The sequence below is a fragment of the Varanus komodoensis genome, unplaced genomic scaffold (genome assembly GCF_004798865.1).
Source record: "Varanus komodoensis strain SLA01 unplaced genomic scaffold, ASM479886v1 scaffold62, whole genome shotgun sequence".
Classification (NCBI taxonomy): domain Eukaryota; kingdom Metazoa; phylum Chordata; class Lepidosauria; order Squamata; family Varanidae; genus Varanus; species Varanus komodoensis.
In genome coordinates, this window is record NW_025336248.1 from 2,120,524 (window position 1) to 2,137,924 (window position 17,401).

At 43.4% G+C, this 17,401-nt stretch overlaps 3 protein-coding genes across 7 annotated transcripts in view; 2 read left to right on the forward strand and 1 right to left on the reverse strand.

Moving 5' to 3' along the window:
* The first annotated feature begins 2,230 nt into the window (after positions 1 to 2,230).
* Positions 2,231 to 3,190, forward strand: LOC123033454 (olfactory receptor 14A16-like). The gene has a single exon (XM_044450056.1). It carries the CDS (start codon positions 2,231 to 2,233, stop codon positions 3,188 to 3,190), a length of 960 nt encoding a protein of 319 aa, XP_044305991.1.
* Positions 3,191 to 6,503: 3,313 nt separating this feature from the next.
* On the forward strand, positions 6,504 to 7,777 carry LOC123033480 (olfactory receptor 14A16-like). The gene has a single exon (XM_044450084.1). It carries the CDS (start codon positions 6,516 to 6,518, stop codon positions 7,431 to 7,433), a length of 918 nt encoding a protein of 305 aa, XP_044306019.1. The 5' UTR covers positions 6,504 to 6,515; the 3' UTR covers positions 7,434 to 7,777.
* A 1,036-nt stretch (positions 7,778 to 8,813) lies between these two features.
* Positions 8,814 to 17,401, reverse strand: part of LOC123033346 (nascent polypeptide-associated complex subunit alpha, muscle-specific form-like) — a 22,113-nt gene continuing 13,525 nt past the window's right edge. For all 5 annotated transcript variants that reach the window (XM_044449941.1, XM_044449939.1, XM_044449940.1 and 2 more), the window contains 4 exons: positions 16,387 to 16,449; positions 15,297 to 15,389; positions 13,387 to 13,971; positions 8,814 to 11,799 (listed from right to left, as the gene is read on the reverse strand). In XM_044449941.1, coding sequence (XP_044305876.1) covers positions 9,812 to 11,799; positions 13,387 to 13,971; positions 15,297 to 15,389; positions 16,387 to 16,449 — 2,729 coding nt within the window. In that variant the 3' untranslated portion in view covers positions 8,814 to 9,811. The remainder of the gene's footprint in view (positions 11,800 to 13,386; positions 13,972 to 15,296; positions 15,390 to 16,386; positions 16,450 to 17,401) is intronic.

Here is a 17,401-nt window from a genome sequence, read left to right on the forward strand (position 1 = left end):
CCCGGCCCATCTAGTCTGACCCGCAGCTCCAGCCAGCTCTGCTCATGACATGCCCACCATGTGCATGTCTAGCCTATCCTTTACTACTGCGGCTTGCAGTCTGGGTGGGTTAGTGTGACATGTGAACAGGCCCGTGCAGTCTGCAAAGGATTGTGTAAACAGAAATGTGTGCCTGCCTTGCCCCTGCCTGTGTATTAATGCCTTCAACTGGGGAGGAATAGTCACCACTCCTTAAGCCCACCAACTCCAGAATAGGGTAATATTTCTTAATTTGGTAGATTCCACTGCTAATGAACTTTTCATTGTTGTTTGTGGAAGATAAACAAAAACAGAGAAGGAAAAGCCTCTCAACAACTTTTTCTGCTGCATTACTGCTGCACTCCAGGGAGCAAGTCTCTGAGCTGCCAGGGCAGACATGAATAAAAAGTCTGCTTGGTGAACAAAATGCTTGAAGTCCAATATGGGTGGCAAGAAAATGCATACACGGAGCTAAGGTTCAAAGGGCAAATAAAAATATTTCAAGGTAAAGTCAAATGTTCATGCCTAATAACCTAAAACCATGAAGGAGGAGGAATGAACCTACTATTCAGCAATGTTTATGAGGAACAGTAAGTAAAAGCTGTCTCAATTTTGTTTCCCCTGCTCTCATGTCTCCTCTCCAGTCTCCAATCTGTTTGCTTTCTCCTCTCTCTTTCATCCCATTCTTCTTCCCTTCTCATCCCAGTGCCGTTTTTATCTCCCTTCATTCTCTGAGGTGCCAAGATCAGCCCCAGTCTATAACCAGTGGAAGGGGAGGGGGAATTCTCTCTAGCCAGATCTCCACATTACAATACTGGTCCATTTCTTGTCGTCTCTCCTCTTTCCTCAATGGCCAGGTAGTGAGTTGCACCCCCTTTTTTCAATCAGTACAACTCCTCTCTTATTCTAAATCAGGTTTAATACTTGAGCATTCTGCTCTGATCATGGGGTACTTCACCATGGATCAAGTTATTACCATGGACAGTAATGGAGGTTTTAAGCAATGAGCAGTACATTAATTTGATCTGCACAATATGCTTTCTCCAAGTGTGGAGGACTTTTCCATAGCTATAATGTTATTCTGCTGTGTGGCATTTCCATGATAGTAATCATGAAGTTACTCTGTGCAGGTAGTGGTGAAGGTGACATCAACAGAATTTCCATCAACTGCTTGGACAGCAAGAGAATACCTAGTGAGGCGAATATCTGGCCAGAAGTATTTTATTTTTTGCTCTCACCAAATGGCTTTCCATGCTTAGCCATATCCTAAAAAGCTACCAAGCAGAGATTAAGATTGTAGATGCTTGGGATCACTAGGAGACCACTTGTTAGTGTTGAATAATTATCATCCTAAGTATGCAAAGCTTGCAAGACTTGTGTGCAGAAGCTTGCTTGTACAATGAGCACATGGATGACAGGCAGCATGTGAGCAAGTCACCCTCCCTAGTTATACCTGTGCTTCTGTAATATAATACACAAGAGTTGGACCCACTTCCCAATGGATGCAGATGTAAATGCATGATACAAGTCCAGTTTAGAACACAGCTAAAGGTGATTGGAATCTGGGGAGAAAAGCTGAGAAAACCCCACTCCCAAAGCAGACTCCTCATATAGTGCTAAATAGGACCAATTGCAGCTAACATGGGTTGGGCTCAAGTAGCCATTCAGATCATATTCCCTGCTTCACCAGTGCTATTTTTATTAACTAAGGACATCCAAGGGTGAGCAAACTAGAGTGCTGTGTTATATCTACCAGATTATCCAGAATATATGTAGTCATGTGGAAAGAGAAGAATTCTCTCAAAGTTAAAGTAACACCTTTAACACATCCTTAACCAAATGCTCCCCTTGGTTTAAGCTTCAGATTTAACCAAATGCTTCCAAAGTTGATTGACATGATGAAACTAACTTTCAGGAGGCAGAAGAATGATCACAATCCACTCCAGAGGATTCAAAACTCCTGATGGATTCTTTCTGCTCCTAATCTCATTTGTGACGTTGGAAGAAACTGATCGCCTAAAAGCCCTTAGATAAGGTCTGGGCAATGTGTGGCCCTCCAACTCCTGATGGACTAAAACAGCCTCCATTGTTGTTCATCATTGGCCAGGCTAGCTGGGCTAAGCAGCCCGGAGAGGCAGTCATGGTTGGTATATTGACTGTTTATCTTCTTTCTTCCACAGGTAGCAGCACACAATTTAGTGCTGAATAAAGAATGGAAAATCTTACTTCTTTCACTTCCGAATTTCTGCTGCTGGAATTCTCCCGAGTCCAAGAACTACAGATCCTACACTTCCTTGTGTTCCTAGCTTTGTACCTGACAGCCCTGATGGGGAACCTTTTCATCATTGTGATAATAGCCATTGACTATCGCCTGCATACTCCAATGTACTTCTTCTTAATGAACTTGGCCATTTGTGATCTTGGTACGATTTGTGTCACTGTACCCAAATCCATGTTCAATTCACTCATGAACAGCAGGCTCATTTCCTATTCTGAATGTGTTTCTCAAGTCTTCTTTCTCCTCTTTTTTGAAACCTCAGATCTCATCATCTTGACAATCATGGCACATGACCGGCATGTTGCCATTTGTAGTCCTTTACAATATGAAGTAATTATGAACAGAGAGGCCTGCATTCAAATGGTAGCAATTGCATGGGGTATTAGTCTTCTTTATGCCACACTGCACACAGGAACTACCTTTTCAGTGACCTTCTGTTCCAATGCTGTTGATCAATTTTTCTGTGAGATACCCAGACTTTTGAAACTTTCTTGCTCTAACCTTTACTTAGTGGAAGTAGGCTTTCTCGCACTGTGTGCAGGTGCAGTTATTGGATGTTTTTCCTTCATTATTGCAACTTACGTGAGGATCTTCTCTGCAGTCTACAGAATTCCTTCAGTACTGGCACAGCAGAAAGCCCTCTCCACTTGTCTCCCCCACCTCCTGGTAGTCTCTCTGCTTATATCCACTGGCCTCTTTGTCTACGCAAGACCCCCCAGTAATATTTCCTCTACTTTGGATTTACTCCTTGCTGTTCTGTATGCTATAGTTCCTCCTATGTTGAATCCATTCATTTACAGCATGAGAAACAAAGAGATTCAGACTGCACTGTGGAGGTTACTGAATCTTAAGCACTTTTCTAACACTACCCCCAGATTAGTTACTAATTGTTGAGGTTGTGATATCTGTGCTTTATGAAAATCCCCTACCTACCACCTCACCCCACCCAGTTGTTAAATATGTTCGTATGAAAATGTTAGTAAGGTACATTTACACACTACCTTCTCACCTCTCACTGTTTATTTATTTAGAGTATTTGTATGCCATCCCATCACATAGCCTCGGGATGGCTCACTACCAAACATCTTCCCTGCACTGCACACGTTTGGGATTTGACCCACTATCTGCCTTCCATGGATAGACGGCTGAACTCCTAGAAGGTTGCTTGTGAGGAATCCTCCATGTATCATGGATCACCCCATTCAGCAGGGTCCACCAATGTTATGTGTAGCACTTTCAGTGCACCAGACAGAATGCGGTGGGGAGGAGGCAAAGCTTGATGAGGTGCCTATGTCTAAATCTAGATCCAACCTATTTTCAATTCCTGATTCTTTAAAAATATCCTATTATTTTCAACTAAGTGTCCACAACATAGATGGAAAACACTACAATCTAGCCAGACTATGAATTTTATTTGAGGTACAACTGTGAATCAGTGCTCCATTTCAAAATGAAACTGGTGCCACAGAGCATTAAATGGTGGGGTAATTCAGCATGTACCAGTACAGCATGACCACAGCAATATTATCATGCAATGATGCTGCAGCCTTTTTGCAGCTGGAGACCACAAGTGCAAGTCCAAAAGAGTAAAGCTAGGGCCTGACTCCAGCCTGACCTCGAATACAGTAATCAAAGGGACAGTGGAAACTGGTTATAGCCGCCATGAAAGTTGCAAATGTGCAGGGAGTAAGAATATGGCAAGCCTGCGTGAATATCAAGCAGATAAGAAATAGACATGGGAAATATCTGGTCCTTGACAGAAGAAAGGACTCTTTCTCCAGCATGGGAGGGGGTGCATACATTGATGTATCGATGTATTAGATGTGTATTAGTTGACCTAATTGGTTACCTAGGGTATAAAACGCATGTACTGGGGTGCAACTTTTGAGACACTGCTTTGGGCTGAATGTCACCTTTTGTCTCCCTTTATTCTATAGTGCACTAGAATAAAGCTGGTTTTGGTTCTAAGTGTCATCTCAGGCTCTGTTTGACTTTAGGTCTGGGGTCCACCCGGGTTTGCCCCAGCTGTTGACTGGCTGAGTCCAGTAACAGTAAGGCCACCACAGCGGGAACAGTCACATCAGTACTTTCAGTCTACTTTTTGGGATGAGGGGTACAGTGCAGTAATGGCCCATATATTTTTGGCCTCCCACCTATGGTCACAAAATGTCAGAGCATGGCAAGTCAGTAATGTTCTAAAGCAGAATATGGATGGGATCATCAGGACATGTACACCCTTCACTTACAACACAGACACTTAGAGCAGGAGGAGAGGTATCCACTTCTGACTTCTGCTTCTCCGCCTCTGTCTCAGTTTTGAGCTTTCCCATAACTGCCTTCCAGTTTATGTGTGGATTCAGCAGGTCCTGATTTGGAAATTTTGCAGTCCTATCTAATCAAATTTCTCACCCATCCCTTCCACATACAAGCCCCAAATTGCCCATGGAAACAGAGGGAAGAGGGAAATATTTCATTTCTCCCATGGTGTTACCTAGGTTACCTGTAGCAGGACTAAGAAGGAAAAAGGCAGAAGGCCGAGAACAACCCATGGAGAGCTCAGTCATCTGTGCTGCTTATCATGGATAGTTTGCATGACAACTAGCCTGCTCTGGCTTGCAGTCTGGGTGGCTTAGTGTGACATATGAATAAACCTGTGCAGTTTGCAAAGGATGCTGTGGCCAGAAATTTGTACCTGCCTCATCCCTGTTTGTATATTTTGGTAACATTTCCGTATTTGGAATGTTCCAATGATAATTATTTTTTCAAGTAAGTTTGTGGAGGATGAACAAAATACTGGGGAAGGAGGAAAAAACTCTCAGCAACTTTTCCTGATCTACTGTTGTTACACTCCTGGGAGCAAGTCTCTGAGCAGCCAGAGAAGACATGAATAAAAAGTCTTTCTCATGCACACAATATCTGAAAGTCAGTATGGATAGCAAGAAACTACAGACACAGTGCCAGGTTGCAGCAGATGAATAAAAGTATTTCATTCAATAAATGTTGATGCCTAACAGCACAAGAAGGGGAATTTAATCTACCATTAAGCAGATCTAATCAAGAACAGTAAGTAAATGGCTTCAAATGTTTGTTTCCATTATTCTCATCACTCTGATTCCCATGCCCCCATCTGTGCGCTTGTCTATTCATCCAGGTTTCTTTCCATCCATATACCCTTCTCATCTCAGTATCATTTTAATCTCCCATCACTCTCCCATCTGCTAAGGTCAGGCCCAATTTGTACACTTCTTCATTTCCTTGCTAACCAGTGAGATCAATACTTCTGCTTGACCGGATCTCCACATTACAATGATAGGCTATGAAAAAGGTTTCCATGTGAGGCCATCAGATCACATGGCTGCTCCTCTCTAGAGCCAAGTAGTCCCAGATTACAGTAACCACACAATTCAGTGAACTGTTGAATGCATGGGTGCTGCAATGGAAGGGTCAGTGTGCACATGCATAGAACTCTCTGTCCTACACAGTCCTTGAGATGCCTCCTTTGGAAACTATTGCACTATTCCATGCTGCTAGGGGATCTTGTTCCCCCACACCTGCCACAGCTCACAGGCAGGGTCTCCTGACTCTCTGTGTAGCAATTCCAGGAGGTTGAAGAGCCTGCCCTGGAAAGGTTAAGTGGGAACATCCACTTCCCTGTGTCTCAGATCCAGGGTGAAGGTGGTTCCAACCATAAAAGTGTTACACACACAAGGTCACTCTTCTCTCCAGGTTTAACGAATTCAGAGATGCCACAGCACATGTCTTCATAATATTTAGGAAGTCACTTTAAACAATTTTAATCCATTGGTCAATCTTGGGGAGATCTGCACTAGAGTCCACTCTGTGCATGGAGGAACACAGTTCCAGTACTGATGCAAAACACCTTTATCACAGTTGAGGCTCATGCTTATGAATGCAGCATGGTTGAAAATGTGAGCTATTGTCACAGAAAAATGCAACTGTGGAAGATGTCAAAGGAGCTGAAGCAGTAATGTTTGCAGGGAAATGACCCTTTGGGGCTTATTTGGTTTTCAATTTGTTTTTTCAACTCAATTCACTATGTGGAGGTTCAAAAGCGTGAAAGAACAGATTTATTTTAAAAAGAGAAAATATAACTGACAGCTCCCCTGCTCCATCACAAAATAGTTGGGAACAAGAAAGGGTACTGCTCCTTCTCCTGTCCTCCTACAGGTAGCAACACATAATTTATACTGAACACAGAATGGCAAATCTTACTTCTTCCACCTCTAATTTTCTGCTGCTGGAATTCTCTTCAGACCGAGAACTGCAGATCCTACACTTCTTTGTGTTCCTAGCTTTGTACCTGACAACCCTGGTGGGGAACCTTTTCATCATTGTGATAATAGCCATTGACTATCGCCTGCATACTCCAATGTACTTCTTCTTAATGAACTTGGCCATTTGTGATCTTGGTACGATTTGTGTCACTGTACCCAAATCCATGTTCAATTCACTCATGAACAGCAGGCTCATTTCCTTTTCTGAATGTGTTGCTCAAGTCTTCTTTTTTTTCCTCTTTGAAGTATTAGATTTTGTCCTCTTAACAATCATGGCACATGATCGCCACATTGCCATTTGCAATCCACTACAGTACGAAATAAACATGAACAAACAATCCTGCATACACATGGTAGTTATTACATGGATCATTGGTCTTTTTTATGCCATTTTACATACAAGTGGTACCTTCTCCATTAGGTTTTGCTCCAATACTGTTAATCAATTCTATTGTGAAATACCAAAACTACTGCAACTGTCTTGCTCTAACCTGTATCTTATTGAAATGGGACTGCTTGTAATTAGCTCAGGTGCAGTTATTGGATGCTTTGCCTTCATTATTGCTACTTATGTGCAGATCTTTTCTGCAGTCTACAGAATCCTTTCCATACAGGGACAGAAGAAGGCCCTCTCCACTTGCCTCCCTCACCTCCTGGTAATCTCTCTGCTTACATCCACTGGCCTCTTTGTCTATGCAAGACCCCCCAGTAATATTTCCTCTACTCTGGATTTACTCCTTGCTGTTCTGTATGCTATAGTTCCTCCTATGTTGAATCCATTCATTTACAGCATGAGAAACAAAGAGATTCAGACTGCACTGTGGAAGTTAGTAAAACACTAACTTAACAGCAGCAATATTAATAACAGCAAGGAGTGGGAAAATAAAAGGTGAATTTTATTTGTGAACAAGGTCTATTAAGTCTTTTGAATGGTGCCAAGGACTGACAAACCAATCACGTTGTTCTCTTATTATATCTAAGATGCCCTCAAGTCTCAACTTGCTTCTGCCTCCTTCTGCTAGCTCTACCCCATTTAGTGCAAAGCCATCCTGGAATTTATGTTGTAAGTAGAAACCATGGAATACAGGGGTCTGCCTACCTGTGAAGCTCTTCTGCCTTCTCACCTGTTGCTTCTCTGGCAACCTTTTGCCATCATTTCAGTGGCTACTCCATCCGAGGTCTGCTGCTGTCCAGCTCGTGAAAAAGAAATTGTGTTCACCACTTAAATTACTGCCTCCTTCAGTGAGAGGAAGGGGAGGGGAGAAAGACCAGTTTGCCATTACGCTGGTGCTGCCTGCCAGAAGATGAGGCACTGCCCATTATGGCTTCAAACTGCTCTGCCCACCTAGAGGAAAGACTGCCCATTGTGACCTCAGGCCAATGCTAGCTTACATGAGAGCACTGGCCATTGTGACCTCACATAGGATGCTGCCTGGTCAAATAAATAAATAAAATGTACAGAATTCAGATCACATCTGGAGGAAGGAAAGGGGTCAGGCTGGATGGCCCAGGAGGCCCCTTCTGACTCCCTTTCTTTCTAAGTTTCTGTTATCAGAAAATGGCCACAAAAATCACACTGACTAGGTAAGCATGTGTAGCTAGAAAAAAAAGGATTCTACAGTAAAATTTTGTTCCAAAGTAGACTCCATTCAAGTTAACATTTCTTCATTGATCTCTGAATGTTTACTTTTGATCTAAATTGGTAGATAATTTTGTTACATATTAAGAAGTGGCCCTGTATCTTTAGGCACTGGGCACTGTATTGCAGCCCTGTGTCCAAGAAGGTTGGGGACCATTTAACCGGATGATTAACAACACTGCAAACCATGCTGATAGGAAACTCCAAGAGCTTCCTCCTTCACCATGTGATGTGGATCAACCGAAATGTTATCCAGCCCTGCAGAAGCCCAAAGTAGTGATCTCATCATGACAAAGACCCTATGATGCATCCAGTGTTATCTGGACTTAAAGCAGGGGCAATGAAATGAACAGAGCAAAAGTTTAACACTGAACAGAGGCTCCGAGAGATATGTTAGGCATTGCTTCACTTCTAGATTTGTAAGCTGTATGGAGGGTCTTCTGGAGGGAAAATGGGATAAAGTTTGTTATGAAAAGCTTCCAAGTGATTTGAATAGACTTTTGCCTAGAGCTATCCACACAAAACAGACAAAAGGAGGTAACAAGAATATGGCTAATATAAAAAAGACCATTCACACACAAAAGATGGTTACCATTTATTATAATTTAGCATGAACATTAAAATAGCATTAGAAGTTAATAGAATTACAAAGTTTCCCTGATGCAGTACTTAAAAATATCAAATAATCCCGGAGTCATTTTTATGCATCATACCCAAGTTTATATAGAAGGAAGCCAAAAGAAACTCAGATGAGAACTCAGTTCTCTGCTTCTTGCTCTTCCCCATGAATAGGGGGAAATTATGCAAAATAAGCAATTGTGCATGACTGACTTCATTTGCATAATGCACACAGGTCACAGGGTTGGTCCTTTTTGGCAAAAAACATTTTAAAAAACCACTATTTGATCTTTCCTTCAAGGAGCTCAGGTGGTATAGAAGATGCTGACTTCTATACAACATGTAACATCTATACATCTTCTCTACAAAATTCTAACAATGGCCCTGTGGTTAAGGCTGCGCTGAAATGGCAGGCCCACTGTGAGCTGCATGGAGAAATGGGAGATTTAAAACTTTCAACCTGCATTATGGAATTTCTCAATGATCCCAGACTCACATTCTTTTGCTAATTTACAAAAGTGTAATTATACTTTTGCCTGGGGTTATAAAAAGACCTTAAATGGAAGTAATGCTATATTTCATATTGATGCAAGTTGAAGGTTTAAAACCTTGGTCTCCCTGATGCTAGTCTGACACTCTGAATATCATTGACATTTACATAGGAAATTTGCTGGTAAACAAGACCTGCTTTCACCTCTCTATTTCACATTCTCTTAGTGTTTAAGATCCACCTACCCTCACAGGATTTTCCTATACTCCCACTTTATGCTTCTATCTGGGAAGCAATGATAGGGAATGATTGTGGGAGGAGGGGATAATATTGCAGTACATGGATTGCCATTCCCAAGAACAATCCAAGAATCCCTGGATTTCACCCACACTAAGTAAATGAATGTGCAAGGGGATGGTTGCATGTGGATTATGGAGAAGCACATTTGAAATGTGCAAAAGCCTTTCTTCCTATTATAGGATAATACATCTGTCAAAGCTTGTGTGAATAGGATTGCTCTCGGGAGCAGAATAAGGCACCTGCTTTTCTGGCAAAGAGGCATGAGAATTGTCAGATGGTTTGGAAAGCACAGACACAGGATTAGATTGGCTTGGAACATCATGATCTGTATCGACACTTGAAGAGGGAGAGGAAGGCTGGTCACACGGGTTGGCAACACAGTCTTGAAGAGAAGTTGCCGAGTACGGAGGTTTTGTCAAGTCCATGGCAGTACTCACACTGTTAGCACATTGCTGTTGATGCACTAAGGCCGGGGGCTCTGAAGGTAGACCATCTGAATCACTGCAGACACCAAACGTGGACAAAGGCTCTTGGGATAGGCTGCTGGCAGTGTCCGGAGGAGACAGCAGTGCGTTTGCCAGACTCGTGTCCAAGGTGGCCACGACATTGTTCCCATTAGTGTCTTGTTGCTGAGGTGCCAAGGCTGAAGGGGCAGTGGGCAAGTCCTCAGAATTGTTGTTGATGCCTGATGGAGCACAGGGGAGCTGACAGGATGGGCTGATGGTCGAGCCCAGAGGATAATGTGGTGAGCATACTGGTTTTGTGCTTGCGACAGTACTCCCATTGATGCATGGCTGCTCAGAAATGAAGACTGAATGGTCCAAAAGCTGAACGTTGGAACTACTGTTCAAAGTAGAGGGAAAATTGACAGGCTGTGGGGATGCCTTGCTGGGAGCAGACTGCACACTGAATGACTGTGCGCTTAAGCGGGGTAAAGGAGAGCTCACATCATCATATTGTTCCTTACAGCTGGATGGTAGAAGCTCAGAAGGGTTTCTGTTCAAAGATGCAAATGTGGAACACTTATCTGGTGCAGAAGCAGACGAGTGTTGCAGATCACCCAGCTGCATAGGGTTGTCACATTCTGGAGGCTGGACTGTCTGGGATTTCTGCAGGCAGATGGCAGTTGACTTTTTGGATGGTGAAGAGACAGGTGTCCTTGCAGAAAGCCCATGAGCGGGGCTTTGGACACTTTGCAGACTTCTGGACGGTTTCTGGCTCTGATAAAATGGATCCAGTACTGGAGCAGCATGAACATATACCCTTTGATTGGTAACTTGGATGGATGAAATTGGCTGAAACAGCTCAACTGAGGGCACAGGCTGGATACAATAGGAGCTCTGCAACACAGGTTTTGGAAACTGGATTGTAGAGGTGTTTTCAGAAACTGGAGGAAATGATGCTGGGTGGAGAGGGGGGATCTTTGGGATTTCCAGAAAAGACATGAGAGGAGGGTGCATTAGTTGATGCATGCAAATGGCAGGATTAGCAGAAACAGACCTAGAAGCCAGAGCACCATTGCCAGAAATGCCAGGCTGAGATTCAATGCTGAGCAGCTTCATACTTTCATCCCATCCTGCAGCTTGGGAATCTTGAGGGCAAATCACAGGTGAATGTGGGACTGGCTTGGAGCTGGTTTTCAGCTGCTTTTGCACAGAAGTTATAGGTTTGGGTGCTTTCTGGGGCTGCAGCAGCACATGATTTGCTTCGTGGATTGTGGCTTCAAGGCAGTTAGAAGACTGGAGAAGAGAGAGATGGGGCTGAGGGACAGGCACATTGTGATGTGAATGCTTAAGGCAAGAGTTGGGGGCCTCTGCAGGGTTGGCATCAGGCAAAGAATGACCAGGAACAACTGTAGCCTCTTTAGGCAGGTCTACCTGACCTGAGCAATCGACTCCACTCCTCCTGTGGCTTTCCCTAGGAGCTATAATTTTTGGTGCTCTCAGGGATTGACGCGGATGGAAAAGGACGCCATCCTCACTGCCAGGCTCTCTGGGTTGGTCTGAAGCCCAGGCAGAAACAGGACGGGGCCGAGGTACCACTGGAACTGTAGGAGAAGAATGCTTGAGAACTGTTCCCGATTTGGTTGTGGACACAGTTTTGGGCAAAGAGGGACCAGGAAGCATTGCAGCGTTTTCCACTTTGGAAGAGGCAGGCTGACCTGAAGAGACACAAAAGAATTATGGATGAAATAGATGGGAAAAGAAAAGTGCAGGAGAAAAACAGGCGAAAGGAAGCTTCTTCCTGAGGCTTCATATGGAAAGAGAGGAAACATTGGAGAAATAGTAGTCTTGGGCCTGTTGAAGAAACATGGAGCACAGTGCCCTCCTGTGGCCAAACCCAAAACTGCAATACTGATATCAACATGCAACCCCAGGTGTGCTTCTATTACAAAAAATGCAAGCCATAGTCAAGTGACTCCAGGCAAGCTTCTCATTTGTTCTTTACTCTTCTATTGTCTCCACCTGGCTTTTCTTAGCAGTTCTTTGCCTGGGGCATTTCCCATACTTTGCTTAATGGAGTTCTCCTCCAACTTGGGACCTTCCAGATATGTTGGACTACAACTACCATCATCTCCTTGACCAGTGGTCAAGCTGGTTAAGGATGATAGGTGTTGTACCCACTTGGGGAAGTCTGTTTTAAGGATATGATCTTAGAATTTCACTTCCACAGCATAGTCCCAATTCAGCTCAAAGATTTTGCTGCCAGTAACTAAGCCTTAGGAGAGGCACTTCAACCTTTTGGAAGAGAGGAAGAGTGCACAAAAGTGGGGAAGCCACAAAATCCTGGGAGGATGGAGGAAAAGACAGCGCTTTCTCAGGAGCCCTAGAGGTTCTGCAGTCCTCTTCTACTGTCCTTTCCATCATACACTGGCACATCACACAGTCTGTTCTCTCTAATTCTTCCCTGAATGACCTGCTACACTCACACAATTTAGGACAGTGGAGGCTGTTTCTTTCCCCCAAGATAGCTCTTTTTGCTGGTTGATGCACAAAGCTTCAATCTTCAGCTGAAGACCGAGTGCCCAGCTCAGGGGTCTCCAACATTTTTGGATGTGGGGGAATTTAAGAAGCTGCTGTGGACGCCACCAGAAATTGCCTGCCTTGGAGTCTTCATGTTGCATCTTATGAATCTTAGGCTGAGTCTTTTTCAACAAAAGCATTTGTTTCATGCCCACTGAACACCAACAATATCTCTTTAGTAAGAGACTGCCTAATTCAGCTTATAACTGGTGGTGCAATCAGCTAATGCTTCCCTTAACAATATGCTTTGGTAATACTCAGCAACTCAGTAGTTGCTTCTTTTGGAAGTTTATTACATAAACACATTTTGTACTGGAATAATCTTTAATATTCACTGATACACATGCCCCCTTAAAATATTCACCTACTTTCTGGAAACTAACAAATGGAAGAAAAATGGATTCTCAATGCCCTTTTGACAGGTTACAGAACTGGAAAGATAAATATTTGCCTCCTATAATGCAGTGAAATGAGGACCTTACAATGTTTTTGATGGATGAATGGATGACATAGAGATGCCAACTCCAAACAGATGTATTTGAATATCTGATCTGCTTCTGATTATCTCTATATGAGTGCTAGCAAGAAAGCATTTCAGACACATGCGTATGCTTATATTAAAAAACCCAGATATAATCAAGAAAACGCTTGCATGTCACCTGTTGGGGACCCTGGTCTAGTGCCTACTGAGAGAGACTCAAGTGAGCACACATGAAGGCACTTACCAGATTTTGCTGGAGACATCTGCTGTGAAACTGGCAGCAACACAGTTTGGACACCATAGCCCTTCAGACAAACCACATCTGGCATCTCCAGAAGACGGTGCTTGGCAGAGGAAGCAGTGCCTAGTGGCAGATGTTGCTGATAGATAGCACTGTAGGCAGCACGGAACTGGAATAGGGACATGCCCTTCGGATGCATGGCTAGGATTCGGCTCACCTGCCACTTCAGTTCATTCAGGTCCTTTGGGGGATGGGGCTTGGTCAGGCTGGGTTCACTTGGCCGGCGGGCATCTGATGGGCTCGGTGCCTCTTTCGCTGGTGGCAGACCACCAGACCGGCATATGCTCGGCCACTGGGGTGGGATGCCAGAGACAGACTGGGAGGGATTCTTGTCCGCTGAAGCAGCATGGGACTCCCGAAGGGATGGAAAGTTTGAAATCACTGGTGATTCAATGTCCTTGCTGATGCGGAGACAGCTTTCTGTTGGTTGGGACACTAAATCAACAGCAACAGGGCAACTTGGAATTGGAAATTTACTTGCAGAGATATCATCAAAGGTGAATGAAGCTGTAGGCACCTCTCTAAACCCTAGGGAAGGAGAAGGACTGTATCACTAGAGAGTGAGGTAGACAAGAATATTGGCAATGCAAATTCCCCAATGTAGCCAGCAAAGTGCATGGCATCTGTATGTGCATACATGTGTGTGTATCAAATGATACATGGATGCTAACTTCCTGCTCCCAGCCATTTCTGTGTCCCTCCACATCTCACACTGACATGGCTGCCAAAAAACATGCTTCTGAAAACCACCAGAGTTCTGCTTGTAAACATGGCTCTCTCACACCCCAGGATGTGCCACTTGGCCAGCACAGGTGAACCTCCTTTGACCTGAGACCCCATCAGATGCTTTGGACAACAACTCCAAGGCTTCCTGTCCATTGGCTATGCTAGTTGGACTGTCCAAAACATTTGGCACTGTGAGCAGAGGACAAGTACAGGTAATGCTGAGCAAGATGGACCAAGAGTCTAACTTGTTATAAGCCAGCTTCCTGGTTTTTGCCTTCCTTTCATGAGACTCATCCAAGCAAAGGAATATAAATAAACCCTATGGGTTCCCCGGCTGGTGTCTTTGTGTTTTGCACATTTTCCCTTTGTCTCCTGTCTTCTCTCTGTGTTCTTTATCTGTATTCTAAAGTCTGCTAAAATCCTTCAAAGGGCAGCTTGACCCAAAAAGGATCCATGAGCAAAAAAATGTGCTATGTATTCTAACTGAATATACAAGAATTACCTAATTCTCTTTTCATGAATTACCAGTCACGGACCTCTGGCCTGATAAATGCCAAGACACTGAAATGGGACATACAAATGACAAAATGGGAGAGAGGACCCCTGTTGCTATCCCTTGATCCAGCTGGATCTAACTATGAAGCATGTTACAGAGCTCTGCCTATATTTTCTAACTGATACATTTGTTTAACAGAATAATGAATACTGTGATCTTTCAATATTTAACAGTGAAGTCTGTAACTGTTAGGAAATGATTATGTGCTACATTTTATATAAAGTGAACCAAAGAATTCCAGTGCTCATCAGTCCCAGCCAGCATAGCCAAAGATCTGGGATGATGGGACCAATTATGCAGAAATATTTGGTTCCCCACCTCTTATAAAGGATAATCTAAACTGTCAGGAAGCAGTATTGCTACCATAGGTGTCAACAAATAACCCAACGTTTCCTGGAAAAGGTAGATTTCCCACCAGCTACACTAAATAATGAATCTTCATTAACCAGCGCAGTTAAGTTAGCTTAATTTGTCTGCCAGGATGAACTGTCTCCATCAGTTTGATTGTTGCTGTCCTTTGCCATCACCCCTACATGGATTCTAATATGAAGAGGCCAGCTTAGAAACTTACCTGGTGCAGCATTTACTGACTCAGCCTTTCTTGATGGCCCCAAGAACTGCACAGGGGCATTACTCGAAGCAGGGAGGGAGACAACAGCAGGACCTAGTAAGGAGAGCAGAAAAAGCCATTATTAATCAGCAAAGACCAGAGAATCATAGAATAGTAGAGTTGGAAGGGGCCTATGAGGCCATCAAGTCCAACCCCCTAATATTTGCATGATTCACCAAAATAAAACAAGAAGACTAGATAACCACACAACTGAAATTAGCTACAGATCACAGTGGCTGGGTTGATTTCAACAGTCGAAGCATACAAAATCTTATGCAGAACAGCAGCAAAGGTTTTACAAAAAATGCAACATTATTTTTTGTAAAAAGGAAGGGAACAGTAGCCGACTCTCTGGGTTGCACAGTAGCCCAAAATATTTTCACAAGATCACTTAAATCAGTGAACTAAGTGAGGAACTTGATCAGCTTCTGTCAAGCTGGTACCCTTCAGATGTGTTGGATGAGAGATGATACCCGACAGCTGGAGGTCACCAGCTTGCAGACAGTTGAACTAGGTATTGCATGAGAAATCCAGGTTTGCCAGTCCCATACTTATTTGTAAAAAGAAGCATGGAAAAGAAAAGCAATTGCACAGGAATTGATGGGTGAGAGAGGATCACATTAAAGGGTCTGACCATACATGAATGGCATAATTTGAGGTCATCCTCTGTGTTTATTCCATCACCATGACTCCCTCTATCCTGCCATTTAGGTGAAAGCATTACAACTAATGTAATTTGTATATTGGCTTTTCCAGTATTGGGATCATGTTTTTTGAATTCCTATTTTTTTATGAAAGCAGACCATCGGACGCATGCAGCTTGTAAGACAAGCATCGCCCACCCCTAGAGGAGCTGACAAGACGGAGAAAGTGAGGCTGGAATTCAAGGGAAGGCTTTGAAGATGGATGTTCAATTTAAAAAATTGATAACTAATGGGCAGGTAGCTTGTTCCAGGCTGCAGGGAGCAGAAATGCCACCAATATTGGAAGGCTTGCTGAAATTATGAGGAGGTAAATAGATTGTACAGATTTTTTCCAGCTGTCAACTTACACTTGCTGCTTGTTTCCTTTTGAACCTTTGTACAAGGCTGTTTGCTGTTTCTGTCTTCTCTTCCTAAGACAGAGAGAAATGAGACAAATCCATGTTTAAAAGAGTCAGTATTAACTCTGGAGCTGTGCTAACATTCTGATGGTGACCTTCACAGCTGACCATCAGCTTACTTATGGATAACCTTCAGAAGCTGCATAGTACCCTTCCAGTGCAAACCAGAGACAGCCTCAATGCGACGGATGACCGGTTCAAAATTGCAGGAGGTTATTTTACTCAATGAACGGCCAAAGATTTGCTAGAAAGACATTGATTTTGAAAACCCTTGGCAGAGTAGAAAGTGGTAAATGATATTGATAGCTTTTTCAATATAAGATATTCCAATTTATTGCCCTGAGACTGCAGGTGAACACCCAGGAAAAGAACCAGCACATGAGTTTCCTCTTTTCCTTCTCAATCCTATATGTACGGTTTTTTAGTCAACATGACAAGGGAAAGAGACAACCTGCACATTCCCACCGAGGTCAGGCTAAGGGCAGAAACTGCAGAATGGGCGTTTTTGGTGGTGGTCTCCAAACTGCACTTTTAGACTGAAATCTGGACAGCAGGGGCTGCTTTATTACTGATCTTTGTATTATCGCCCTGGAAAGTTCTTTCAGCAGAAAGAGTGGGATAAAATGCTTTATAAGAATCACAGCTGAATCACGAACTAGAATTTCATCAAGGCTTGGTGAAATGACCCCTACAACCTCATCATAAAGTATGTCATTTCTTACATACTTCAGCATTTTTTTATTTTTTTTTATTTAGATTTATATCCTGCCTTTTTCCTACAAAGGGCTCAAGGCAGCTTACATTATCTCTCCTCCTCCATCTTATCCCCACAACAACAACACTGTGAGGTAGGTTGGGCTGAGAGACTGTGACTGGCCCAAAGTCACCCAGTTGGCTCCATGGCCGAGCGGGGACTCGAACCCAGATCCTCTGAGTCCCAGTCCCATGCTCTTAACCACTACAC